This window comes from Vulpes lagopus, chromosome 7, assembly GCF_018345385.1.
Source record: "Vulpes lagopus strain Blue_001 chromosome 7, ASM1834538v1, whole genome shotgun sequence".
NCBI classification, from domain to species: Eukaryota; Metazoa; Chordata; class Mammalia; order Carnivora; family Canidae; genus Vulpes; species Vulpes lagopus.
Genome location: NC_054830.1, coordinates 2238886 through 2262771, shown reverse-complemented (window position 1 = coordinate 2262771; position 23886 = coordinate 2238886). Strand labels below are relative to the sequence as shown.

Sequence of the window (23886 nt, the reverse complement as noted above, 5' to 3'; positions counted from 1 at the left end):
AGTGGTGAGCAGCCTGGGGGCCTTGAACCTCCTGGAACCAGCCTCCCCGTGCTGGTCCTTCCAACGGGGATGTCCTCACCCATTTGCTTCTCCTTCCATTCTTCCTTCCTTTTCATCTCTCCTCCCTCCTCACCCCTGGTATACCAGCTCTCTAGTTTCTCTTCTTCTCTCTGCTCCATCCCTCCCTCTCTCTTTTTTTCTTCTCCTTTCTGCAAATATTTATTGAGCACCTATTGTGTATCCTATTCTAGGCACCGAGGACATAATAGCAATCAGGACAGACAAAAGCCTCTGCTCTCAAGGAGGTGATGCTGCATTAGGGGAGATACGCAAATGTGTGTGCAGTCACTAAGCAACTAAGCAAATACATATGCAATCACTAACTTCCTCACAAGGAAATAAAACAGAAGGCAGCCATCGAGAGTGGCTAAGGCTGCTTGAGAACAGATCTCTCTGAGAGGGGAGCATGTCACCTGAGACCTGAGTGATCCGGAGAGAGGGGGGCAGAGAGAGAGAGAGAGAGACAGAGAGAGAGAGAGAGAGAGAGAGCAGTTAGCTATCCAAATAGAGAGCAAAGCACATGCAAAGGCCCTGGGGCAGTGACTCGACCTAGACTGTTGGAGGAATAGTTAGGAGGCCCATGTGGCTGGAGCAGAGAGAGTGAGGAGGAGACAGGAGGGGAAGGCAGGGAGGACACAGGGACAGGTTGTGCAGGGCCTTGGGGTTCAGGGGAGGATTTTTAAATTTTTTTTTTAATTTTTATTTATTTATGATAGTCACAGAGAGAGAGAGAGAGGCAGAGACACAGGCAGAGGGAGAAGCAGGCTCCATGCACCGGGAGCCTGACGTGGGATTCGATCCCGGGTCTCCAGGATCGCGCCCTGGGCCAAAGGCAGGCGCCAAACCGCTGCGCCACCCAGGGATCCCCAGGGGAGGATTTTTACCCCAAGGGAGGTGGGAATCCTGGAGGGCTGCAAGCAGAGGAAGGCAGGACCTGACTTAGGTGCTCACAGGCGCCCCCCCTGGCTACATTAGGGAGGACACACTGGGAAGGGTGAAGGCAGAAGCCAGGGGACCAAGGTGCAGGGGACTCCTCTGGTCAGGAGGGTAATTATGGGAGCAGACCAGGGCAGAAGCTTCCTGGGTGCCCCTGGGAAGGGCCCGTAACCTCTCTGAGCCTCGGAGTTCTCCCACAGCAGCACCTGCCCACGCCACGGCTGTGATGAACAAATCTACCAGTATCTGAGAGATGCCCGTGGGACCACGCAGAGCACACAGAGTGGCTCAGATTCCTAAACAGGAGCTGGCAGTGGGGCCGGGCCGGGCACCCTCCCCCGTCGCCATCCCCAGACTCACCCAGTGTGATGGGCTTGCTGTCCTCCTGGTCCGAGCCCATCCCTGCCCGGGGACTGCCGCTCTGCTCTGCGTCTGCAGAGAGAAGGAGGAAGAGGTGGTGACATTGCAGGGAACCCCACCCCAGGGAGAGAGGAGACCCCCACCCCTGTGCAGTGCCGTGGAGAGGTGGTCCCAAAGGCGCCCAGGCCCCACGGTCTCCACTTCGCCCCCTCCCTTGGCTGCTGCCCCACAGGGTCACGGGGGCCTGGCAGGGCACCCACTTGCCAGAACCCATGTACAGGCGCCGGCTCAGTCGCAGGCTGGAGATCTTCCCCTCCTCGAGCCCGTTTATTCAGTAACTGGCTCAACCCTGTGCGGCGGGAGCTCTCGTTATGCCCATTTTACAGATGGGGAAACTGATGGCCAAAGAGATGAGTCATCGAGCCCTCAGGCCCCCTCCACTCAGCCTCTGCCCCTGACGTCCTGGGGGTCCAGCCCTTGGTCCTTGGGTTGTCGCTCGCAGCCCCCAGGAGGGGGCAGAGGGGCGTCCCCCTGCAGCTGCTACGCCGCCACCCACCCGCCTGGCTTGGGGGCTCCCTCCCACCCCGGCGCCCGCCTCTCCATCTTATCTAAAAATAATCAGGCTCCTTGGCAGACGGGCGAAGCAGACAGACGCTGAGCTCAGCATTATCAGCTCTGGCGGCCTGGATGGAGGGCGAGTAGCGCCAACCCCCCGCGGCAGCCCCCACCACGTCCACCCAGGACCGATGCTGGGGCGGGCGGTGGGGGGCGCACGCGGCCAAGCCCAGCCAGACGGAACCCCCGGCCCTACCCGGCTGTCCGCCAGGTCAAAGACCAAGGTGGCGAGAGGCATCACCATCAGAGGCCAACGAAAGAGCATCAGCCCCTTCTACCTGCCACCCCCCGAAGCCAGGCATCCTCGCGGTGTGACCTCGGGCCAGCGGCTGAGCTGTTCTGAGCGGCCGTTCTCTCTCTCAGGTGCGTGTAAGCATCACCAAGAGGTGGTGGAGAGACGATGCCGACGAAGCACCCAGGGCACGCCAAGGACCGGATACCCGGTGCCGTCCATCCCGGTGTCCCTGGCGGTGGGGTTATGTTTGAACCCCTAAGACGACCGTAAATGGGGTGCTTCACTTGAAGTTCCCGTTGTAGACATTCCCCTGAATCCTCGGGAGAGCCACAGCGTTAGCGCACCCCCTTTACAGGCGAGGACAACTGAGGCTGACACCGCGAACAAGTGCTCCTCCCTTACGAGCGTTTGCACGGGTGCGTCCAGGCGCCCAGCGCTGTGCTCAGACGCCCGAGTGCCACCCCAGCCCCGGGAGCCTCAGCAACCCCGGAGTGCCATGGACGTGACATGTGGGTGCCGCCCCAAAACAGCCACGGGCCCTCACCCTTTGCCCTGTGGCCTCACCCACTCCATGTGTGGGGCACCTCCTGCCTGCCAAGATTGAGGATGCCTGAAACCACACCGGAGCCGGAACCCGTGCCTCAGTTTCCCCACCCCCGACAGGTGCGGACGGGAGCAGCCCCAGGCGTGACCCACTGGGCCGGGCACGGCTGGGCAGCAGCCGAGGGGAGTGTGCCCGGCTCGGCCCCGCGCCCTGCGGTCGCTCCCAGGCTGGGCAGCCAGCGGCCCCTTGGCGCGGGCCACTTCTGCTTGGACGACCAGGCGGCTGGGCACGGGTGGCCCCTGCGTTGGGAAGAGCCCAGCCCGGGCAGCCGGCCGTCGGGCTGCGGGCCTCGGGCACAGGACCCTCCCGAGGAACCGGCGCCCACACGGACTCAGCAGGCAGCAGTGCCCGGCTGGCACCCGGGTGCTGCCCCGGGGGGGGGAGTAGTGCCCGAACACCGGCCGCCTGCTGGCTTGGGGATCAGGGCAGCGGGGCTGTGGGCCTCCCCTCCCCTGTACCTCGCTCTCCTCATCCGGGAAGTGGGCACAACTACAGCACGCCTCGCACACGCCGTTCTGGACCAACAGGGGGACAGTGAATGCACCCCAGTACCCCAGCGGGTGGGGGGCTCATGGGAAGCCCGTCATCAATCGGACAGGGGGTTTACTGCTGTTAGTGCGATGTCCCTCGTTTCCGTCCTGGGTGCTGGTCCTTCGTGTGCCTTGGCACCAGCCGAGAGTGATGGCCCTGGGCGGCGGCAGGCTCCAGCTGGGAGCCCTCGTCCCCTTGCTCATTCACTCTGTGACCGGGCCGGCCGGCCACCCCACCTCTCTGAGCCTTCGCTTCCTGAGAGTCCCACGGGGAAGATGGTCAGAGCCACCTCCAGGCGTTGTTAGGGCGCCAAGGCAGCTAATAATACGTGTGAGAGGGTTGGCACCCGCCGGCTGACATTCACAGAAATGGCAGGCTTGGGGAGCGGCCGAAGTGACACTGTGCTCTCAATTTCCGTTTCTGATTGTTCGTTGCCAGCACGGGGATCTACGGCCGGTCTTTGTGGGTCGATCTCGTACTCGGCGAGCCCTCCGGAGCTCCCCTGATGGTTCTAGATGTTCGCGTTTGCATAGACTCCTTGGAATTTCCTCAGCAGACCATCCTGAGCGCTCATCTGTGTGCCTCGGATTTCCTTTTCTTGCCTTATCGCTCTGGCGAGGACCTCCGGCACAATGCTGAGCGCCAGTGCGGAGAGCAAGTGTCCCTTCCCGCTTCTGCTCTTGGGGCGGAGTCACTCAGGATCTCACCTCCTCGGTGCGGTGGTCACGTGGCTGGCTCTCTGCTGACCCCTGCAATGGGCCGAAGGGGTTCTCTTCTCTTTCCATGGTCCCGGGAGCATTTTTGTAAAATTAAATAAGTGTAGTTTCTCAAAAATGATACTGTAATTGTATGCTATCTTATCAAAATTTTTTATATTTAGTTTTTAGAATGTGCTTAAATATACATACCATAAAATTTACCGTTTAGCCATCTCTAACTGCAAAGCACAGCAGCACAAAGCACACTCGCCCCGCCGCACCCCCACCCCCACCACTGTCTCCAGAACCTTCCATCTCCCCACACTGACCCCTCACCCCCTGCCCCATCCCCGGCTCCCACCTCCTCCACTCTGTCTCTGTGGATGGGCCTCCTCTGGGGACCTCCTGGGAGTGGGGTCCTGCGGGAGGTGTCCTTCTGGGTCTGGGTCCCCTCCCTGAGCCCGGTGTCCTCAGGGTCCGTCCACGTGGGGACATAGGTGTAGGATGTCCTTCCTTTTAATTATGCCATCGTATTTTTTTTTTTTTGCCATCGTATTTTTAATTATCTCTCACCCTTGAAATATTTCTCATCCATCTGCCAACCATTTGCCTGTCATTTGGCTCCAGAAAACCCCGCCTTCTAGAGCTGTCCCCTATGGGAGCCACTCGCCACGTGAGACTTTCTTTTTATTTTTTTCGGATTTTATTTATTTATACATGAGAGACACAGAGAGAGAGGCAAAGACACAGGCAGAGACAGAAGCAGGCTCCATGCAGGGAGCCGGACGCAGGACTCGATCCCGGGTCTCCAGGATCACGCCCTGGGCTGAAGGCGGTGAGCCACCTGGGCTGCCCCACGTGAGACTTTAAATTTAAATCTGCTAAATCGAAATTAAGTCAGAATTTCAGGGCCTCAGTGGCACTGGCCACTTATCCATACTCAATAGCCCACAAGACTGATGGGGACTGAACTGGACGGTGCCAAATATCACCATCACCACAGAAGGGGCTGAGGGCCTGTGGATGTTTCCATGAAAACTCAGGAGCAAAGGGGCACAATAATCCCTTCTCCTTGCATCTACTCCAGCGGCCCTAAAACACACCTTTCTCTGGCCCGAACAGAGGTACCTGGAGTGGATAACGTCTCAGGGACGGCTACCATCTGATGCCCCAGGATGCCCCAGGATGCCCCAGGCCCCGAGCCAGCAGCTCTCATTTGCTGAGTTTCACTGTGCAACGAGCTTCACGGCACCATCTGATTCAACCCACCCAATTGATGAGTTTGGTAAACTGAGGCCAGCCTCAGAGAGTCTGTTTCCCAAAACCGATGTCAAGTCAAAGAAGTTGTGTGCCTAGCACAGAAGCACCTCCGCTGGGGTGAGCCTGCCCCTCGGGACGGTATCCAGGGACATCTGTGGTCATCACGATGGGGGGGTGCTCCTGGCATGGGGGGCCAGGGGTGCAGGGACGCCCCCACAGGCACGACCTGGCCCAGTGTCTGCAGTGCCAAGTGGGGAGACCCTGGTCTGGATCCATCCATTTTCAGTGGGGGTGAAAACCGGTTCGTGCGGGGATGGAGGAGCTGAGGGGTTTTGCTCTTTTGTGTGTAAAACATTGATACGTCCATCTAGACACGGCACGTGAATAAATGTGCAATATTCCTGTGATATGAAAACTTCACGGAGGGGGTGTCTGTGGGGCTCAGCGGTTGAGCATCTGCCTTCGGCTCAGGTCGCGACCCTAGGGTCCCGGGATTGAGTCCCGCATCGTCTCACCGCAGGGAGCCTGCTTCTCCCTCTGCCTGTGTCTCTGCCTCTCTCTCGGTCTCTCATGAACAAATAAATAAAAATCTTAGGAAAAAAACCAAACAAACAAACCCAGCTTCATGGAGTGGAGAGATTATAGAAAAATGTCTAAAAAGGAATATGTCGGGGAAGCAATAATAAAAAAGAGCGGTACGTGTTGTACCCTAGTACATTTTTTTAAGGGATTGTAAAAGGGGAAAGGAGACCATGAGGCAGAAACTGTACGAGACCTGCCAGGTCTTAAATATTCGCCCTCTGGGCCCTTTACCGTGAGTGTGGCCTCCCGGCTGCGTGTCACCAGGCACGTCCTCTGACGTCTCTGGGTACCCTTCAGTCATCCGTCATCCATAAACCAGATGTGAACTGCACTAACGTCACCTTGTTCTTTTGAAAGGAATTGCTTGCTGAGCACCTCCTAGGTGTCAGCTGCCCCAGGGGGACACAGCAGCGACCAGGATGCACAGAAGTCCCTGCCCTCGCGGCCCTGCTGTCCTAACGGGGGAGCGACAGGCAACAAACCAACAGGTAAGCAAATAAACAAGGAGGAGAGAGAGCCTCAGGCTGTGCCAAGTGCCAGGGAGGCCAAACCAAGCGGGAGATGCGGGTGGCAGCCCCTGGAGGGAGAGGGGCTCTGGCCGGAGCCTCCGGGAGGGTGGATAAGGCCACTGTGCGCGGAATGGTACATTCCAAGAGTTAATACTTAGTGAGTCACTTCTTTGACTGGGCTGCAACTTTCACCTCCACTGACTTCTTTGATCTTCGAAAACTGTCCCCAGGAGGACAGACAACACGGTTGGGGACGCAGAGTGTAAGGCCAAGCGAAATAAGTCGGTCAGAGAAAGACCAGCACCGCCCGGTGTCACCCAAATGCGGAATTGAAGAAACAAACAAGCAAAGGGGGGCGGGGAAGGGCAGAGCAATGAACCAGAAATCAGACTCTTGACAACAACCACAGAACAAACAGGTGGTCCCCAGAGGGGAGGCGGGAGGGGATTAGGGACCGCGCTCCCAGGTAGGACTGCAGAATCCCCGTATCCCACGCCTGAGACTCGTGTGACACGGTACAGTAACTAGATAGTAATTAAGATTAAAAAAAAAAAGATTAAAAATTTATTTTAAAAAAATCAACCCTGATTAAGACAAAAAACAAACAAACAAAAAATCAAAAACCTTCCCCAGAAGGGACATTGCCATTTTCGTCCCCATTTGCTAGATGGGGAAACTGAGGCACCAGATAGGCAGCAGCAGATTCAAAGGTGTGCAGCACCGGCCGGAGGCCACGGGCCCGGAGTGGAGGCCGCACTTCTGTTTCCTGCGCTCCTGACCAGGTGAGGCCCCGCCACCCTCGGCCCCGCGCAGGGCGGCAAACACCCCAGGGCGACAGACAGGGCCCCCCCGAGCCCACCGCGTGGGCCAACGACACCTGCCACGCACCCACGGCGCGCCGCACCTGTGCCGGCCGGCGGCCGTGCACCTGATGGAGGCCGCAGCTCCCGGGTTACCCAGAGAGGGAGAGCGGGCTACCCGCGGCCCCACGCAGCCGGCCGATGGGCCCACCGCGTTTCTCCGCTCCCCTCTTAAAAACGAACACGCGTAAGCGAACACCCCGTTGGACGTGGTCCCACGGCCGCCGCCAGCCTTGCGGCGTTGCTTGCTTGTGAGCTCTCCGTGACCCGGTGGCGCACACTCCCTGGCCCTGAACACGCAGCCCCCGCGGGGCGGGCGCGCCACCGGCCGCTGGGCTCCCCACGAGGAAAACACGACGTGTCTCCCGTGGAAAAGCTGCCGGACGTGGCCGCTGGGGAGCCGGGCGTGTGGTTCCAGACGTGACCGAGCCGCGCCAGCCTCGCTGGGTCTGCGAGCAGCTGCGGGACTTTCCAGGGCCTTTATTTATTTATTTTTAATTAAAAAAAATTTTTTTTAAAGATTCCATTTATTTATTCATGAGAGACACACAGAGAGAGGCAGAGACACAGGCAGAGGGAGAAGCAGGCTACCTGTGGGGAGACGATGCAGGACTCGATCCCAGGACCCCGGGGTCACGCCCTGAGCCGCCCAGGCACCCCTGTAGGGCCTTTAAAACGCCCTGGGGTCCCGAAGGGGCAGCGGCTCCCAGCCTTGTCCATCCCTCCGTCCACCCATCCATCTGCCAGCCCTGACCTTGAGTCCCCGCCCTGCTCCCAGACTCGGTTTCCCCATCCCTCAAGTGAACATTCTCAATCGCTGCCTCCCTTTCCGGGTCAGGCAGAAATCGCAGGAGCTCCGGAACAGGAAGGGCCAATGGCAGATAAGGGGACAAATACAGCTTCGGTGACGGCGTTTTTCCAAACTCTGATTTTAGTTGAACTCGCCGTCCTTCCTCCGCCAAGTGCCCTGCAGGGCTCCCCTCTCCCGCGGCCCCCGCGAGACCTGCCGTTCCCCCACCCCAGCCTCATGGGCCTCGGGCTGCTCCTCCAACAGGCCAGGCAGCTACTGCCCCCAGGACCTTTGCACCGGCTGTGCCTTCCGCCTGGAACGCTGTTCCCCCAGCATCTGCACAGCTGATCCTGCCCCCCCCCGTCACCTGGGGCCCCCCTCACACGTCTCCTTCTCTGACACACACAGAAGGCCCTTGAGCACCCGCGCGGCGCACAGTCACCCACGCTCGCGCGAGGATCAGAGAGACCCCGGCCCGACAGCAGCTGCCCTGCAGGTGACTCCCTGCTCTGGCACGGGCCCAGCTCCCTCGACTTTGCAGGTCCCTGGGGTGTTTATGCACAGCGGGGACGTCACCACCTCCTGTGGCCGTTTGCTCAAACGAGCACATGACCGTGGTGACAATAGAAATGTAAACTGGATCCCACTGACGAGCGTACAAACTGTTCTTTCCTGTCCATGGCCACGAGCCCAAATTTGGTTCGTCCCAGCCCACGACAAAGGCGCCGTCGGGCCTCCGGTCCCGCCCTTCCTGCCCCTCCCCACACGGGAGCTCCCACCCCCGTGCAGTGACAGCTCCCGTCACCCATCACCCGGGTCGGAGCTGGGAGACCACGCACCACCAGACAGTTGACAGTCGTCCTGTCCCGCCATCCGCAGGTGGTTAGCAGTTAGCGATCACCGAGGCCTGCCAGGCGTCGGGGGCAGGGGACACCCTGGGGCGGGGGAGAGAGCCCACACCCCAGACCCCAGACCATTGTGCACGGCTCTACGTTCCTGCGAGGCCATGAACCTGGGTGAGGGGACAGAGATTGGGTCTGGGGGTGCCGTCAGGTGGCGGAGGAGGCCACGTGGGCACAGAGGCCTGTGCAACGGGGTCGGGGGAGCTGGGCGGAGGCGCGACCAGGGCCAAAGCCCTGGGGCAGGAATAAAGTGCGGATGTCTGAGGGCTGGGCCACGCGGCATCGGCACCACATGCTGAGACAAGGGGACAGGACTGAGCCCCCGGGTCACGTGACCGCAGAGGGAAGCTCCGCCCAGACCCTCAAGCGCCACATGGGGCTCCGTGACTCCAGCTCTGGGGGACTCAACCCCGTGGCTGGCCTAGAGGCTGCGCAGGACCTGGAAGCGTGGTGCATGGTGGTGGAGGCCGGCCTGGCACTTCCGCTTCCACGGGAACTTAAACGTGGGGTTCCCACATGACCCAACAACTCCAGGCCCGTGGATCTTCCCCAAAGAGGCGAAAGCAGAGGTTCCCCACAGATGCACCCCGCCCGCACAGCAGCGGGGTCAACGGTCACCACAGAGGGAGGCCGCCCCGGTGCCCATCAGCGTGACGCGGCCCATCCACACCCAGAACACGACCCAGCCCCAGGAACGAAGGAGCCTGACACCTGCCTCCACATTGACGGACCCTGAGGACGCTGGGCTCAGGGAGGGGACCCAGACCCAGAAGGTCACCTCCTGCAGGACCCCACTCCCAGGAGGTCCCCAGAGGAGGCACATCCACAGAGACAGAGAGGAGGTGGGGGGAGTTGGGGGTGGGGCGGGGGGCGGGGGTCAGTGCTTCCTGGGGACGGGGTCTCTGAGTGGGGAGATGGAAGGTTCTGGAGACAGCGGTGGGGGCAGGTGTGCGGCGGGTGAGGGTGCCTTGTGCCCTGAGATGTGTGCTCAGAAATGGTTAAAATGGTGAATTTTATATTCCATGTCTTTCAACCACAATAACACACACACACACACACACACACACACACACACACACACACACGTCTCAGGGAATTCCAGGATCCTGGGGGCAGGTGTCCCCGCGGACGGCCAGGGCGTGGACAGAGGGTCTTCGTTCGCGGATCCTTGGGATGCAGAACAGACAGGACTCGATGGCACCGTCGTCGTGCCCCTTCCTTGAAACCCGGCGGGAGGCGGGGGGCCTGGGCTGTGGCACGTCTGCGGGACCCACAGCGCCTGCACGGGGACCCATCGCCGGGTCCACGTTCCAACCTCTGCGGCGTCCAAGTGCAGCTGGCTCCACGGGCTGCCACGTCTGCCTCCTGCCGCCGCCAGCCAGAGAGGAAACCAAAGCCAGGCCCTGGAATTCCCAGCTCCCGGGTGTCACCAGCCATTTTTAAACATTAGCCAGCCGAGGTTCAACTTTCCGTGTCCTGGAAGGGCCGTGCTGTACCCGCGACCCTGGCCTATGACCTCCGCGCTGCCACCGTGCCCCCTTCCTGCCCTCCGCCCCCCTGCTCGCTCCAGTGCAGCCTCACACGCCTCCCCGCTGTTCCTCCAGCACACGCCAGGCCGCGGGCCGCCCCAGGGCCTTTGCACGGCCGTGCCGGCTGCGGAATGCCTTTCCTGTCAATGCCTGCCTGGCTCAAGCCCTCACTTGGTATCACGTCTCTGCTCAAACGCGGTTCATGCGTTCACGGCCCCGGGCGCAGGATCCAGGCTCTGAGCGGGTCGGCTGGGGACCTCAGCTGCTCGCGGCTCGCCCGAGAAGTGCGACCACATGCCCGTGTGCGTCCGGCTACGGGACGACCCGCTGCGCGTCCCCGGCCCCGGCCCCGCAGCCCGCTGCTGCCGTCTGCGCAGGTGCCGCACAGGCCAGGCCGCGGCTCTCATCCCGCACGGCCGCAGGAGGAGGCCCCGCACGCAGCCACGCGCCCGGCCCTGCGCCCCGCCTCGCCCGCCGTGGGGCGCCGCGGGGCCGCTCTGCTCCGGGGGTCGGTGCGGGCCGGGTCGGCCGGGAGCCGCCGGAGGCCACAGGCCGCGGTGGCCGGTGACCCTGCGGCGGCCTCGGTTGCTCCCGGCCCGCGTGCCCCCGAGTCTGGCCCGCACTTTCCCTCTTCCTCTGCCGCCGCCGCTGGGCCCGAGCCAACCTGCCCGGAGTCACTTTCAAAGAAAAGTTTCTGTTTCCCTCCCGCGGCCGCTCCGGGCTCCGCCGCTCGAGGCCCCCGCCTCCCCCGGCCGGCAGGCAGGGTCCCGGCCCGGCCCTCCTGGCTCCCGGCGGCCAGGCCGCCCGATGACATCAGTGCTGCGCGGCCATTTTCTCCCCGCTCCCCGCCGCCTTCCAGATGCTTCTGCGGGCCCGGGCGGCCATTTTGTCGGCGCAGGAGGCGAGGCTGGCACGGGGCTGGGGCGCGGGCGGGGCGCGGGGGGCTCGCGGGCTCGGGGCTGCCGGCAGCTCCGCTCCGGGTGCCACCGGGGCCGCGAAAAACAGGTTAAAAATACCCACACGCGCGTCCCCCCCGCGGTCCCCTCCAATGTCAAATGTGTCAACGCCACCGGGGAGGGGGCAGACTTAAAATAACTTGCTGTTTACATTTGGAGCAAATTCTTGGCTTCTCCGGCAGCCGAGCCAGGGCCTCCTCCCGCCTCCCTGGCAGGCCCGGCGGCGGCCGCGGGGGGGGGGGGGGGACCGGGGGCGCGGGGGCCGCATGTCCCCGGGCTGAGCACACGTGGGCGGCCCGGGAGGGGACGGCGGCCCCCGACCCCACGAGGCCGCGCGGCGGACGGAGCCCCGCGGGAGCGCGTGAGGACACCGGCTGCCCAAGGCGGGCAAGGGGCAGGGGCCACGACCCCCCAGCTCACCCCTGCTTTCTGAGGTCTCTAGGGCCCCCCAACCCCCCTCCCCCCCTGCCCCCCCGCTCGGCTGCCAAGGGAGGCCCCAGGCCTCGGGCCTGCCGGGAGTTGTGTGGCCTCGGGCCTTGGGGGGGCACCCCTAGCCCCGCAGTGGGGTCAGTAGAATGGTCCCCCCCCCACCCAGCCCTGCTTGCGGGGACACAGGGGCCCCAAGCCCCCCTCACGCTTGTCTCCCTTTCTGCACCGAGCAGGTGTCGACGTGCACACCCTTCAGGTGCTGGGCAGCCCGTTTTGCAGGGGGGGCAAAGCGAGGGCCGCGGGTGGGTGGGGGCCCGGGTCCCACCGCCAGCGAGTGGGCCAGCACGTCGGAGCCCAGTTACTCTAAACCCACCGCCTCGGCGCCGGAGGAGGAGGCCGCGGGAGACTCTGCTGCTGCCCCGGCCTTCCTGAGAACCTCTCTTCGGGGAGCCTGCACACAGTCGGTGCTCAATAAATGCTCACATGTAGCCGGCACTCGATGGATGCTTGTAGGCAGGCGACGACGATCCCACTGGGGGCCGCACGCAGTAGGCGCCCAATATATACGTGCTTGTTGAGCGACTGGCTGGCATGATCCTGATGGGGCCTGGCACGCAACAGGTGCACAATAAACGCTTGTGCAAGGAACTGGAGGAATGGTGGGAAAATCGGGGAATATTCCAAGGGAAAGACCTGGCCGAGGACGATACAGACTCCAGTCACTGGTGACGCAGAGGGTCACCTGCTCTGAGAGCAGGCCTGGGGCAGAGTGTGGAACGTCACCCCAACACTGCCCACCTCGGTCCCCTTGGGCCCTCGAGGATCAGCAGAAATCCTCTCTCGAGTAGGTCCCCCCGATGGCTCCAGGTCCTGAATGTCTCAGAGGGTAGAGAAGCCCGAGGAAGTAACTGGAGTCTGTCCTGGGGGCCCAGGACGGCTTCCTGGGGGAGTGGATATTGGAGCTGGGGCTTTGATGTGTGAGTAGGAGTTTGCCAGGCACCGAAGGGGCTCGTGGGGGGTGAGAAGAGTGCACGAAAGTAATAACCACCACTTCCACATATTGCGTGTTTGTACGGCAGGGGCTGCAGGGCCTGGGTCCGAGGGCTCAGCTACAGCTGCACCCCCTCCGTCACCCAGGAACCCCGAGCTGACCCCAGAGCCACCAGCACTCTGCTCTCACCTCTCCAGTTAGCACCCGAGGGGACCTGGGTGTGCAGGGGGGGGTTGCTGTGGCATCTCCCACGAGTCTCCCCAACATCCCAGGAGGACGTGCCCAGAACCTCAGGCTGGCCAGGTGAACCCCTGCAGCCTCTTCCCCGGGCATCCAGTAATTCCTACTGGCCCCAGCAGTGTGCCCATTTCACAGATCTGGAAACTGAGGCACGGCGAGTGGCCCGGAGTCAGGACCCCTGTTCCAGAGGCATCTTCGTGTTCCTGGGGCATCAGAGCCATGGCATGAGGTGACCGCCCACCCCCCCGGCCTCGCCCCCAGATGGGCAGCAGGACACCAGCCTCTGCACCTTGTGCTGGAACCTGTGCAGGCACCTGGTGCCTTCCGTGTCCGCGCTCCCATTTTCCCGGAACAAAGCCGGGCCTCCGAGGTGGCAGGTGGGCTCCCCGCCCGGGGCCCGTCCCGGTGAGCATGCGCGCTTCCCCCTGCACACCGCCGTGCCGGCGGGCTCCCTCCCGTGCCGGCCTCCGGCCTCCGGCCTCCTTGCGGCCCATCCCTGAGAAGGCGCCTACTGCGTGCTAGGTGCTCCTGGAACCCACTGGACACTCCCGGATTATCGCTCCCGTTTCACAGACGAGGAAACCGAGGCACAGAGCAGGGCAGGCACTGGCCTATAAAGCTCCCCTGGTGAGATCGGGGATAAAGTGGGCAAGACGCTGCCGTGCAGCAGCCCGCGGGGACCCCCCAGGCCTCAGGGCCTCCCGGGTTGCACCCAGCTAGCCTGACAGCAGCGCCCCATTCCCAGAGGGTGTCTCTGGGCAGGTCTGGGGCGCCCTGCCCTGACTTCAGCACCCCTCCCCTGCCTATCTATGCCCAGGCAGGTGCCCTGCGGCAGGGGGGTGGGGACACAGGAGGCCAGTGTCAGGAGGGGCACACAATCCGGGCGGTCAGCCTGCAGGCTCCACACCGACAAGGGAACCGACTGGGAGAGGGTCCCCCGTCCCTCTCCTGAACCCTCATGGTGGCCTGGGCCCATTGATTCCCTCCAGCCCCCTTCCTGCCGGCGTCTGTGCTCCGCACGGTGGCCAGAGGGCGCCTGTGAGCCCTCCAGGGCCCCCATCTCCCCAGGGTCAAGGCCCAAGTGCTTCCAGTAGGGCCCCCAAGGCCCTGCACACCTGCCCCGTCCCCTCCTCCCTCTCTCGCCTTCACCCACTCCACTCCAGCTGCACGAGCCTCCCTGCTGCTCCTCTAAACCGCCAGGCCCAGGGCTGCCCCAGGGCCTTTGCACAGGCTGTTCCTCCCACCTGCAATGCTCTCCTGCCATTCGTTTGCACAGCCGACTCCTCAACCCTCAGGTCCTAGCTCAAACAGTGCTCCCCCGTAGCCCCCATCTCTATTCCTGAGTCATCCACTGACTACACCATGGTTCTAGCTGGGTGGGTGCTGGGTGGGTGCGCTCTACGCCGCCCCAGACCACTCGCCGGTGCTCACACACTTCCCCCCACCACCACCCGGCAACCCCACGGGGCGAGCATATTTTACAGGTGGGGAAACTGAGGCTAGGGTCAGAAGCCGAGCAGGCCCAAGCCAGGGATCGCTGCACCCCAGCGGCTGACCTGCGGCCAACAACACAGTTGATCGTCAACAACGTCAACGACAGTAATAGTAACGACACCGAGGAGGCACTGACCCGCACAGAATCGGCCCGTGGATCCAGTTCCCCGGTGTGGGTGGGGGCGGGGGGGCGGGGGGAGGACCCGGGGGGCCGCCGGCCCCTTTAAGAGCTTCCCCCTCCCCAGCTGGGCGCTGGCCCGGCCTCTCCTTATGTAAGCAGCCCAGCCGCCCTTGCATAACCTGGTTACATAAGGAAGCAGGGAACAGGCTTGTCCATCCGGCAGCAACCTGTCCCGGGCCGTCTGCGGGGCCGGCCTGGGGCGCAGGAGCGCTGGGCCACCCAGAGTGGCCTCCGGGTGCAGCCCCGGCCTCGGGCCTCGGGGTCGGCTCCGGCGGGGGGCGTGCACAGGGCATCCTCGGCAGGGAGGCGGCGGGCTTCTGGTCCGCGGGTGGACGGGCCGCTCCCATTGCTCCGAAGGTGAGACTGAGCCCCAGAGAGGGCGAGCGAGCAGCCCAGCGCGGCCCAGCCCCGAGCGCAGCACAGACGTGGACGGTGCGGCCTCAGCGGAGCCTCAGCGGAGCCCCAACGTCCCCACCCCTCCGCACAGCGGGCTGCGGCAGCAGCTTTCTCCCCGCGCCTAGTGTACAGCTGGCGCTCAATAAATGCAGCAGCACTCAACTCCGCGGGGCCTGCTCGAAGAGCCTTTTAATTCTATCAACCCGCTTGCCCCTGGGCGGCTCGCGTGGCCACTGCCCTGTGCCACCCTGAAGCCGCAGGGACAGAGGGGAATGCGTGAGGGTGACCCCCTCCCCCCAGCCGGGAAGAGTGCCGACTGTATACCGGCCTCTGGCCCAGATACTGTCCCGACAACGAGCCCCGGGGTGGACTAGGGACCCGAGAGACAGACCGGGAAACCAACCGAGGCACGGAGAGCCCGGATTTGTCCAAGGCCCAATCCAAGCCCTACCCCGCGTGCACCGTCTCCGTCCCCAGCGGGTCTCCCCAGCCCCGGACCCTTCGTCTGCCCCCCGGGGAGCTTGGGGGTGTCTGGGGATGGCAGCCCCCCACCCCCATCCGTTCCCCATCTTTGGCAGGGGTGTGGCTCGGGAGGGGAGGCGGCCCCCTCCTTCCCCTTCTCTGTGGGCACTGGCCCTTTAAGGCAGCAGGCGGCCAGGGCTTGTCCCGGGGTTACCCCAAGGGGCGGGTGTGGTCGGGAACAAGGGGCCCATTCAGCTGCCGCTGCCACCTCCGGGCAGCCCACAGGCTGGTCTGGGTGGGAGGCAGGGAGGAGGCTGGCAAAGGCAGGGACGGTGAGGGGCGAGCAGAGGCAGAGACAGGCGCTGGGAGGGAGGCAGAGACACAGAGACGGACAGAGAGACACGGAGAGACACGCCCGGCCTCTCGGCAGCACCTCCTGCTCCCCTGGGTCCCCTGAACTGAGAGTGTGAGGCTGGCCCAACCCCCAGCTGGGGTGCAGCCCCCCAAGAGGCCCCTTGATCCAGCCAAACCTGGTGCCAACCGGCTAGCACCGACGTCCTGTAGGCCCAAGGAGGTGGGATGGTGGTCCTGGGCCACTCTGGGGAGGTCCCTGACACATCTCCAACTGCCCCTTCCCAGGGGACCCCTGTGGGCCTGGGTTCCAGTCCTGACGCTGCCTCTTAGCTACCTGGCCTCGGGCCAGTGGCTTCTCCTCTCGGGGCCTCCATTTCCTCGACTCTGACATGCAGGTCACGCCCATCTCTACCTCGCTGACATGAGGATAAAATGAAATGGTGCTAATAGGACCTGACATCTACTGAGGGTCCAGCTGGGGGCGTCCCCGGGATGCCTGCAAGCGCCCCCCCCCCCCCCCCCCCGTACATGCACGCCAACGCCCAGACAAACTCGTGTGCACTCTGCCTCCCTCCAGGTGTCAGAGTCTCCAGGAAAGCCACTGCCTTCAACTGAGGACCTACTAAACACCCCTCCTGGTGTCCCTGGGCCCCACAGCAGCCTCTGGAACCGCCCCCCACCCCTGGGGTTCTGCGTCCCCACATCCAGTAAGCGTCAGATCCAACAAAGTCTCGATTCTTGTTCCCAGGACTACCGGGTTGCAGGTTCTTGCAGTCATGTAACCCCCATGAAATGCCCCCAGACATCTCACGCCAAAACTGGGGTCCCAGTCCAGCCAGCTGCCCGCCCCCCACCCCCAAGAAGGCAGCCCCTGCCTCCTGAGAACCTGTGTGGGATATGTCAGATCTGTCCCCAGCTGCTGAAAAGAAACCCTCCTCGAAGAAGGCGAGGACCTGCATGTTCTGGAACCCAACCCGCGGGTCCCTGGAGCTCGGCCCTCAGTGGAGCAAAAACCCAGGGTGACACGTTTTCGTAAAGCATCCTGGACGCTGCGTCGAGACCCTCGGCGACCCAGCTGGGGAAATTCTTGGTTCGACTCCCGGGTGGTCCAGAGTACCCTCGAGGAATTCTAGATCGAGGGACCGGCTTGCCCATCCAGGTTCCAGAGTAAGGCCCTAGAGCCGTTACCTGGATCCTTAAATCGGCCAACCTCAAAGAATTCTAAGGCTGCCCCGAGCACAGCGGCTCTCAGCCGGGGTGACTCCGTCCCCGGGGACACCTGTCGAGGTCTGGAGACATTTCTGGTGGTCACAGTTAAGTGGGTGGGGGTCACAGTAGACACCAGGGTAGATGCCCGAGGGGTCAGAACGCAGTCTCCCCGGGGGGCTCAGGGGGGCTCAGCATGGGGCTTCTGCCCTCAGGGGACACTAGGGCCATGTCTGGGCACATCTGTGGCCGCACAATTGGGGTGCTCCTGCATCCCAGGGGGGTGCAGGCCGGGGATGCTGCTCAGCCCTCCTCAGCGCCCTGGATGCCAACCAGACATTGGCCGAGCCCCGAGGTCAGCGGTGCCAAAGGGGAGAGACCTGCCTTTCTACATTCAAAAGCGCCAAGGTGAGGCCTTCTAGAACCTACTCCCTGGATTTCCAAGAAGCCAAGTGGGGAATTCTAGGACGCCCTCCTCACGTTCTCTGTGATCCAGCCGGGGGCCGACCTGAGACGGGCCTTGAAATCACCTGGACTTCACATGCTCCAGCGCGGAGCTGCCCGGGTCCCCGTGTGGCTCTGCGCCCCGCAACGTGGCTGCTCAGAATCGGGGGGGGGGTGTGAGTGTAAAATACACACTGACGTCAGAGACTGAGAACAAATAAAGTAATGTAAAACATCCCAATAACCCGTTCAGGCCGACGACGCGTCAAAAGGACGAGACTGCGGATGTCCCGGGTGAAGCACCACGTTGTTAATTAACCCAACTTCCCCTGGGTACGTACGTACGCGCTTCAGAGTGCGGACACCTGAAAGACGGCAACGTTCAACTGTCTATGTGGCTCGCCGGGTATCGCACCCAAGCCCGCCGGGGAGACCCACGCGGAGCCCATCGTGGGGCTTGAACTCAGGACCCTGGGCTGTGATGGAGCATCAGAGGCCGTAGCCTCGGAGCCACCCCGGCGCCCCCCGCCTGGGAGAACTGCAGAGCCGCGTGGACGGTGAGGACGGTGAGGGTTCCCGAACTCAGGCCTGGGGAGATCCAGAACCGGCCTCCTGCAGGATTTGGGAGCCTCCTCAGCTTCAGCGCTCTAGAATCATCCCCCACTCCCCGCCCCAGGCTTGGAGCCTGCCCACCACAGGCGTGTCATCTTCCCTGAGGCGCCAGGGTCCCGTCCACCTGCGCCTCCCAACACCCCTGCAAGCCGGCCCGGAGGCCAAGATGGTGCAGAAGGGACCAGAGGCAGGGCCCTCCCGGGGCGGCCCGGGACAACGCCCCACCCCTCCCTGGGCCTCGGTCTCCCCGTCTGGACCAGACGTGCAGTGTCCCCGTGTGCCCCCTCCCTCACCCTTCGCCACATCTGACCATCTGTGACTTCCTGCCCACACCCAGCTGGAGGAAGAGGGGCTGGCCTGGCAGCTGGCAGGGGGGCGGGGGGTGCCAGAGATGTCCCTAGCTGCCCTCGGCGTCCCCTCGGCTCCCTGGGCAGAGGGCCAAGGTGGCAAGTGCAGCCCCCCCACACGCCGGGGTGGCCGCCACAGGTGCAGCAGGCCGCCTCCCCTCCTGCCGGCTCCTGGGAGAGCCCGGCCCGGCCCTGCCCTGCCCTCCCTCACCCTGGGGCGGCCCCCGGAGCCCCCGCACCCCTGCCATGCTGGCATCACGGCCGCAGGGGTGCGGAGGGCCGCAGCGCAGCACCTACTGGCGGACTCGCTGGCCGCGCCCTCTGCTCGTCCTGCAGACACAGCAGCACAGAGATGGGCGCTGCGCTGCCCAAGAGCGCCCAGCGGGCCAGAGGGCAGAGCCGACCGGAGCCCCCAGCGCCTTGAGGGTGACGCTCTCTCACTGCGTCCCCAGAGCCGATATCTCTACGAATTATTCACGGGCACCGATACCTACAGAACACGGTACGATCAAGGCGGACGGCAACAATCGCATCAGTGGGAGCAAGATACATACGACGTAGATTCACCGCCGTAACCCCCTGCAGCTCAGGGCACCGAGCACCCTCACCCCGCCGCGCACCCTCCCCGACCACAGTCTCCAGAACCTTCCATCTCCCCACACGGAGACCCCGTCCCCAGGAAGCACTTACCCCCTGCCCCCCCCACCCCTGGCTCCCACCACCTCCTCTGTCTCTGTGCACGGGCCTCCTCTGGGGACCTCCTGGGAGTGGGGTCCTGCGGGAGGCGTCCTTCTGGGTCTGGGTCCCCTCCCTGAGCCCGGTGTCCTCGGGGTCTGTCCACGTGGGGCAGGTGGCAGGGCCCCTTCCTTCCTGGGATGACAAATGGCTTTCGAGTGCTGGCTTACCCTGTACCCCGCATTCTACACTCCCCACGTGTTCCCTACTTTCAACCAGAGGGGCGCGGCGAGGTGCGCACAGGTGTTCTCACCCTGCCCACGTGAGACGGAAGGAAACCGAGATGCAGGCAGTGACGTCACTTACCAAAGGCCACGAATCTCAGGAGCCGTGAGATTTGAGCCAGGGTGGTCTGGCCACAGAATGTGCCCCAACTCTCCCCAAAACACGGCCAGCGCCCCCGCCCCCCGCTCCTGGCCTCTGCTCCGTGAGCACAACCCTCACCTGTCGCTGTCTTTGCCGCTGACCGTGAGCCTGGAGGCCTGCCATGGCTATAAATACACCGTCAGCTGGCGTCTGGGCCTCACAGCCGTGCAGCCACCTTCCTGCACAGACAGACGGCGTACACCTGGCTGCCCGGCCCTGGGGGCGCTCCGGCCGCCAGCAGCCCCTCACCCCTCCGCCGCCCAGACACCTGGAGAGGGCGGCCGGCCGGCTGCCAGTGGACGAGCCCGTCCCGGGTCACAGGTGTCCCTGTGGGTTCACTGGGCGGGAAGAAGGCCCGAGGTCTCAGAGTGCCACTGAGGCGCCCTCCCACTGTCGCCTCCGGCTGGGGAGAGCATCCAGGAAGGGACTGGGTATTTATTTAGCGCTTCCTGTATGCGTTCTGGGGATCGCTGACTCCGGTCCTCAGTGCGGTGGACACAGTTCTCACGCTCCCCATTTACAGATGGGAAAACCAAGGCTTCACAGGGGAATGCATCTCCCGGGCACACTCTGTCCGTCACGCAGATAAACGGGTGACCTCACACCCTCCTGCCCACCCCTCGTCTCCCAAGGGCCCAGTGCTGGGATGGAGATTAATGGGGTTGGAGGCAGGGGGACCCTCAGTCATGAGCCCACTTGCTCCTCTCTGTGCCCCACAAGCCCCTACCTTCCTGCCCTCAGCTCTGCCCGCTTCCCCCGCAGACCAGAGAGGGCAGGGCTCTGCCCTCGGTCACACAGCTGACCCGGGCCCCCTTGCTCCACACTGAGGCCCCTTCTCCTGCACCCGATCCCAGGGTGTGCTTTATGGTGACCCTGGCCCCCAGGCTTGGTCACACTGGGCTCTTCAACGCGGCTCACCGCTACTCGTTCATTTATTCACCCTGTACCCAGCGCCTCCTCTTTTTATCGGCTGCACAAACCGGGAGGGGATAACCTCCAAAGTGCTTTCCAGTTTTCAGCCTTTTCCGGCTTCGGAGGACTCAGGATCCTGCGGCTTCTAACTCTGCTCCGCCTCTCCGGGGCTGTGTGGCCCTGGGCCGGCGGCTGGCGCTCTCTGTGCCCTTTCCTTACCCGAGCCCGGGGAAAAGGTAGCAGTCCCCCCATTTCGGGGTGGTGGAGAGGGGTCCACGAGCGAGAACATGGGGTGAGCCCAGGAGCAGGCACCCGGTGTTGGGCCCACATGACACGTGTTCGCCGTTACTAATACCCGTCGCTTCCCGCTCCCGTGGGGGAGTGGGGACCCTCCGGGGGCGCCCCGGGAGCCCCTCCAGCAGCTGCAAGCCTCCCAAGCCCGGCCCTGGCCCGCAGCGCCACCCCGGGAGGTTGGCACCGCACAAGGCGGGAACGGGAGGCCGGCCCGCGGCAGCGTCAGCAGATGGGCACCATCTGGGCTGGCGGCTCGGGGCGGGCTGGCAGCTGCCGGGGCGGGCGGGCCTGGCACCCCTCCCCCGCCCGGCCCTGGCACGGCGCCCGCCCGCGCCTCGGGTTTCTCGGGCCGCCAGAGGGGGCGGGGAGGCCTGGCCGGCTTCAGGGCTGGGCCAGCGGCTTCCCTCTCTGGGCCCCGGTTCCTGCAGGCTCCCTCCCAAGTGCCGGGCAGGTGGAGGAGTGGCGGGCTCCCCGCTCAGGCCTCCCCGGAAGCCACGCGGCGCAGTGGGCCTGGCCTCCCCGCCACGGTCCCCGGGGCCTTCCTGCCCTGCTCCTCAGGCTCCGGGGCGCTGGCCTCTGGGCCTTTGCACTGGCTGTGACCCCCCCCCCCCGCCCCAGCCGTGCACTCACACAAATCCCTCTGTGGCTCCCAAACTTCCTTCAGGCACATCCCTGGGCGCCCCCCCCCCCCCCCCGCCAACTCCTGGGTCTGGAGTGCCCCACACCCTGCCCCTGCCCCTGCTTTCTTTTCCTGCCCTTGTTCTTATTCACTGAACTGTGACCTGGCGGTTTCCGGGTCCCCCCCTCAGTTGCACCCCACCCAACACAGCCGTTCAGCAGACAGCCCCCCCATAGCCCCAAAGTAGAGCTCGTGTTGCCCCCTCCTCACGGTCCCCCCAGCTGTGCCCTAGGTGGCCCCCAGGGCAACACTGAGTGCTGCCCCTGGAATCAGGGCCCTCTGGTCCCAGAGGGATGCCCAGAAGCACCAGATTTAGTCCCAGGAGGCACCCCCGGCTCTGACCGGGCCGCAGTGCAGCCGCAGTGGTGAGGGCACCTTCTCAGAGCTCACCCCCCCTCCCCCACTCAAATAAACCTGAGGATGGAGGGCGGGGGCACCCCTGTCCAGCAGAGACGCACGGGCTGGGGCTGCCAGGTCGGAGGTGGTGCCCTTGCAGCTGCAGGGGGGCCCCACCCCAACATCCACCTGCACCCACTCCCAGAGGCCTGTCCCCTGCCTCCCCATCCAGTCCATGGCTCCTGGCAGGGCTGGGTGAAGGGGGCACCGTGCTGTGGTCAGGAGGCGGCCAGCTCTCTCCGCTGTCGTACCGACACCTGCCTCACCAAGAACAGAGACTTCACTGGGCCTGGAACGAGGTTGGGGGGTCCTGGAGGGTGGCCCCGGGGCCTCGGGAGCCTAGAACCTGGCCCCAACCCCGACGTGCCAAACACGCTGCCCGGGTAGCGGCTTTGGAGCGCACGATTTACCTCCATCCTCTCCCACCATCCGGGGCGGAGGGCTGGGGGCCGTCCTCCACAGCAGCTGCCTGCACCCACATCCCCCTCTGCCCCCCACCCTCCCCGGCAGTGGGGCCTTGGGCAGCCAGGGCCCTGCACTGGGCCTGTTTCCTCATCTGCGGCGGGAGGAGTACGACAGTGACCCCGCCCTTGTAGGGCCGCTGAGAGAACCGGAAAGAACTGCTAGGCGCTCAGGAAAAATGCCCGGCAGAGAGAAAGGGGACTTAGGAGCTGGGGTGCTGAAGCATGCGCAGGAGCTTTCCGTGTGCTCCCGGGGGCGCAGCAAGGCAAAGGCGTGGAATTGGTAAATGGTAACTAAGCACGATGAGGAAGGTATGGAGTGGGGGGGTGGTAAGAACAGCGGCCCGCGGAGCCCTCCCCGCCAGCCGGCCCCCCCACGCCCCCCTGTAGGGGCTGTCTGCGGAGCACTCACCACGAGGACCCAACCAGGTAGCTATCCTGAGCTTCCCGCCTTAAGGACAAGGAAAGGAGGCACAGAGAGGTTAGGTGACTTGTCTGGGGTGGCCCAGCAGGCAAGCGCTGAGCCGGCCTTGGACGGAGCCTTAGCCTCACTCCCGGGGGCTGCAGCTGCGGCTGGGGGGGGGGGCAGCTGGAGCAGGGCATGAGGGGCGCTGGGAGCACGGCCAGACCGCTCTGAGCTGCCCCAGCCCCGAGGCCCATCGCCCATGGGCCTGGGCCTGGCGGGGAAGGCAGGGCGGCTGGACACGAAGGTGTCTGGGGAAGCCTGGAGGCCGGGCCTGCCTGCTGAGCCCAGGGGGGAGGGGGCGGCTGGGGGAGGGGAGGCGCCTGCAGATTGTGCTGACACAGGCAGAAAACTCGCTTCAAAATTTTATCAGCTCAGCGCGGAGGAGGTGGGGGCAGGGCCCGGCTCAGAGGATGGATGTGGTGGGAGAGGCCTGGCCCCGCATGGCAATGCGCCCTCGGCCCCCAAGGCCACCCCCGCCCCCCGCTGGGGACAGGCGGTCACCCCGGTGGCATCCACCCCTCTGCATCCTGGGCCTCCGAGGGTGGGGGCGGGGCAGGAGGGGTCAAGGTCAAGGAGTCAAGGTCGAGACTGGGAAACTGCCCTGCGTCTCCCTCCCACACACCCCAGGGACTGGGAGCCCCGCAAGCTGGTCTGATCCTTCCAGCCTGGCCTGGCTGGGGCAGCGCGGTCGTTTCCACGCCTTCCAGAGGGGACAGGCACGGGGCAGTGATGCGTCCAAAGTCACACAGCCCACAAAGGGCAGTGGCCCCCCATCTGTCCCTGCTACATGCCCCCGCCTCTCCCCCAGCCGCCTCCGTCTGTCTCTGGTGGTGCCACCTCCTCCCCAACCCCAGGCGCATGCTCCCGTGGTGTTGTGCTCCTGCGGGGTCGCTGGGGCTGGTTTGCAGCCTGAGCTACCCAGGTATGAACTAGACTCCGCGCTTCTGGGGACCTGGGGCACGCGTGACCCTTGGGTTCCACAAGCACACTTGAC

At 64.1% G+C, this 23886-nt stretch overlaps 1 protein-coding gene and 1 long non-coding RNA gene across 5 annotated transcripts in view; one reads left to right on the top strand and one right to left on the bottom strand.

Annotated features, from left to right (window-relative positions):
- Window positions 1-23886, bottom strand: part of NFIC (nuclear factor I C) — a 59045-nt gene that overhangs the window by 17963 nt on the left and 17196 nt on the right. For all 4 annotated transcript variants that reach the window (XM_041764069.1, XM_041764068.1, XM_041764070.1 and 1 more), the window contains exon 3: window positions 1357-1428. In XM_041764069.1, coding sequence (XP_041620003.1) covers window positions 1357-1428 — 72 coding nt within the window. The remainder of the gene's footprint in view (window positions 1-1356; window positions 1429-23886) is intronic.
- LOC121495958 lies at window positions 14744-19285 on the top strand. The gene is made up of 3 exons (XR_005989077.1): window positions 14744-15119; window positions 16552-16681; window positions 16879-19285. It is a non-coding gene; the product is annotated as an uncharacterized LOC121495958 (long non-coding RNA).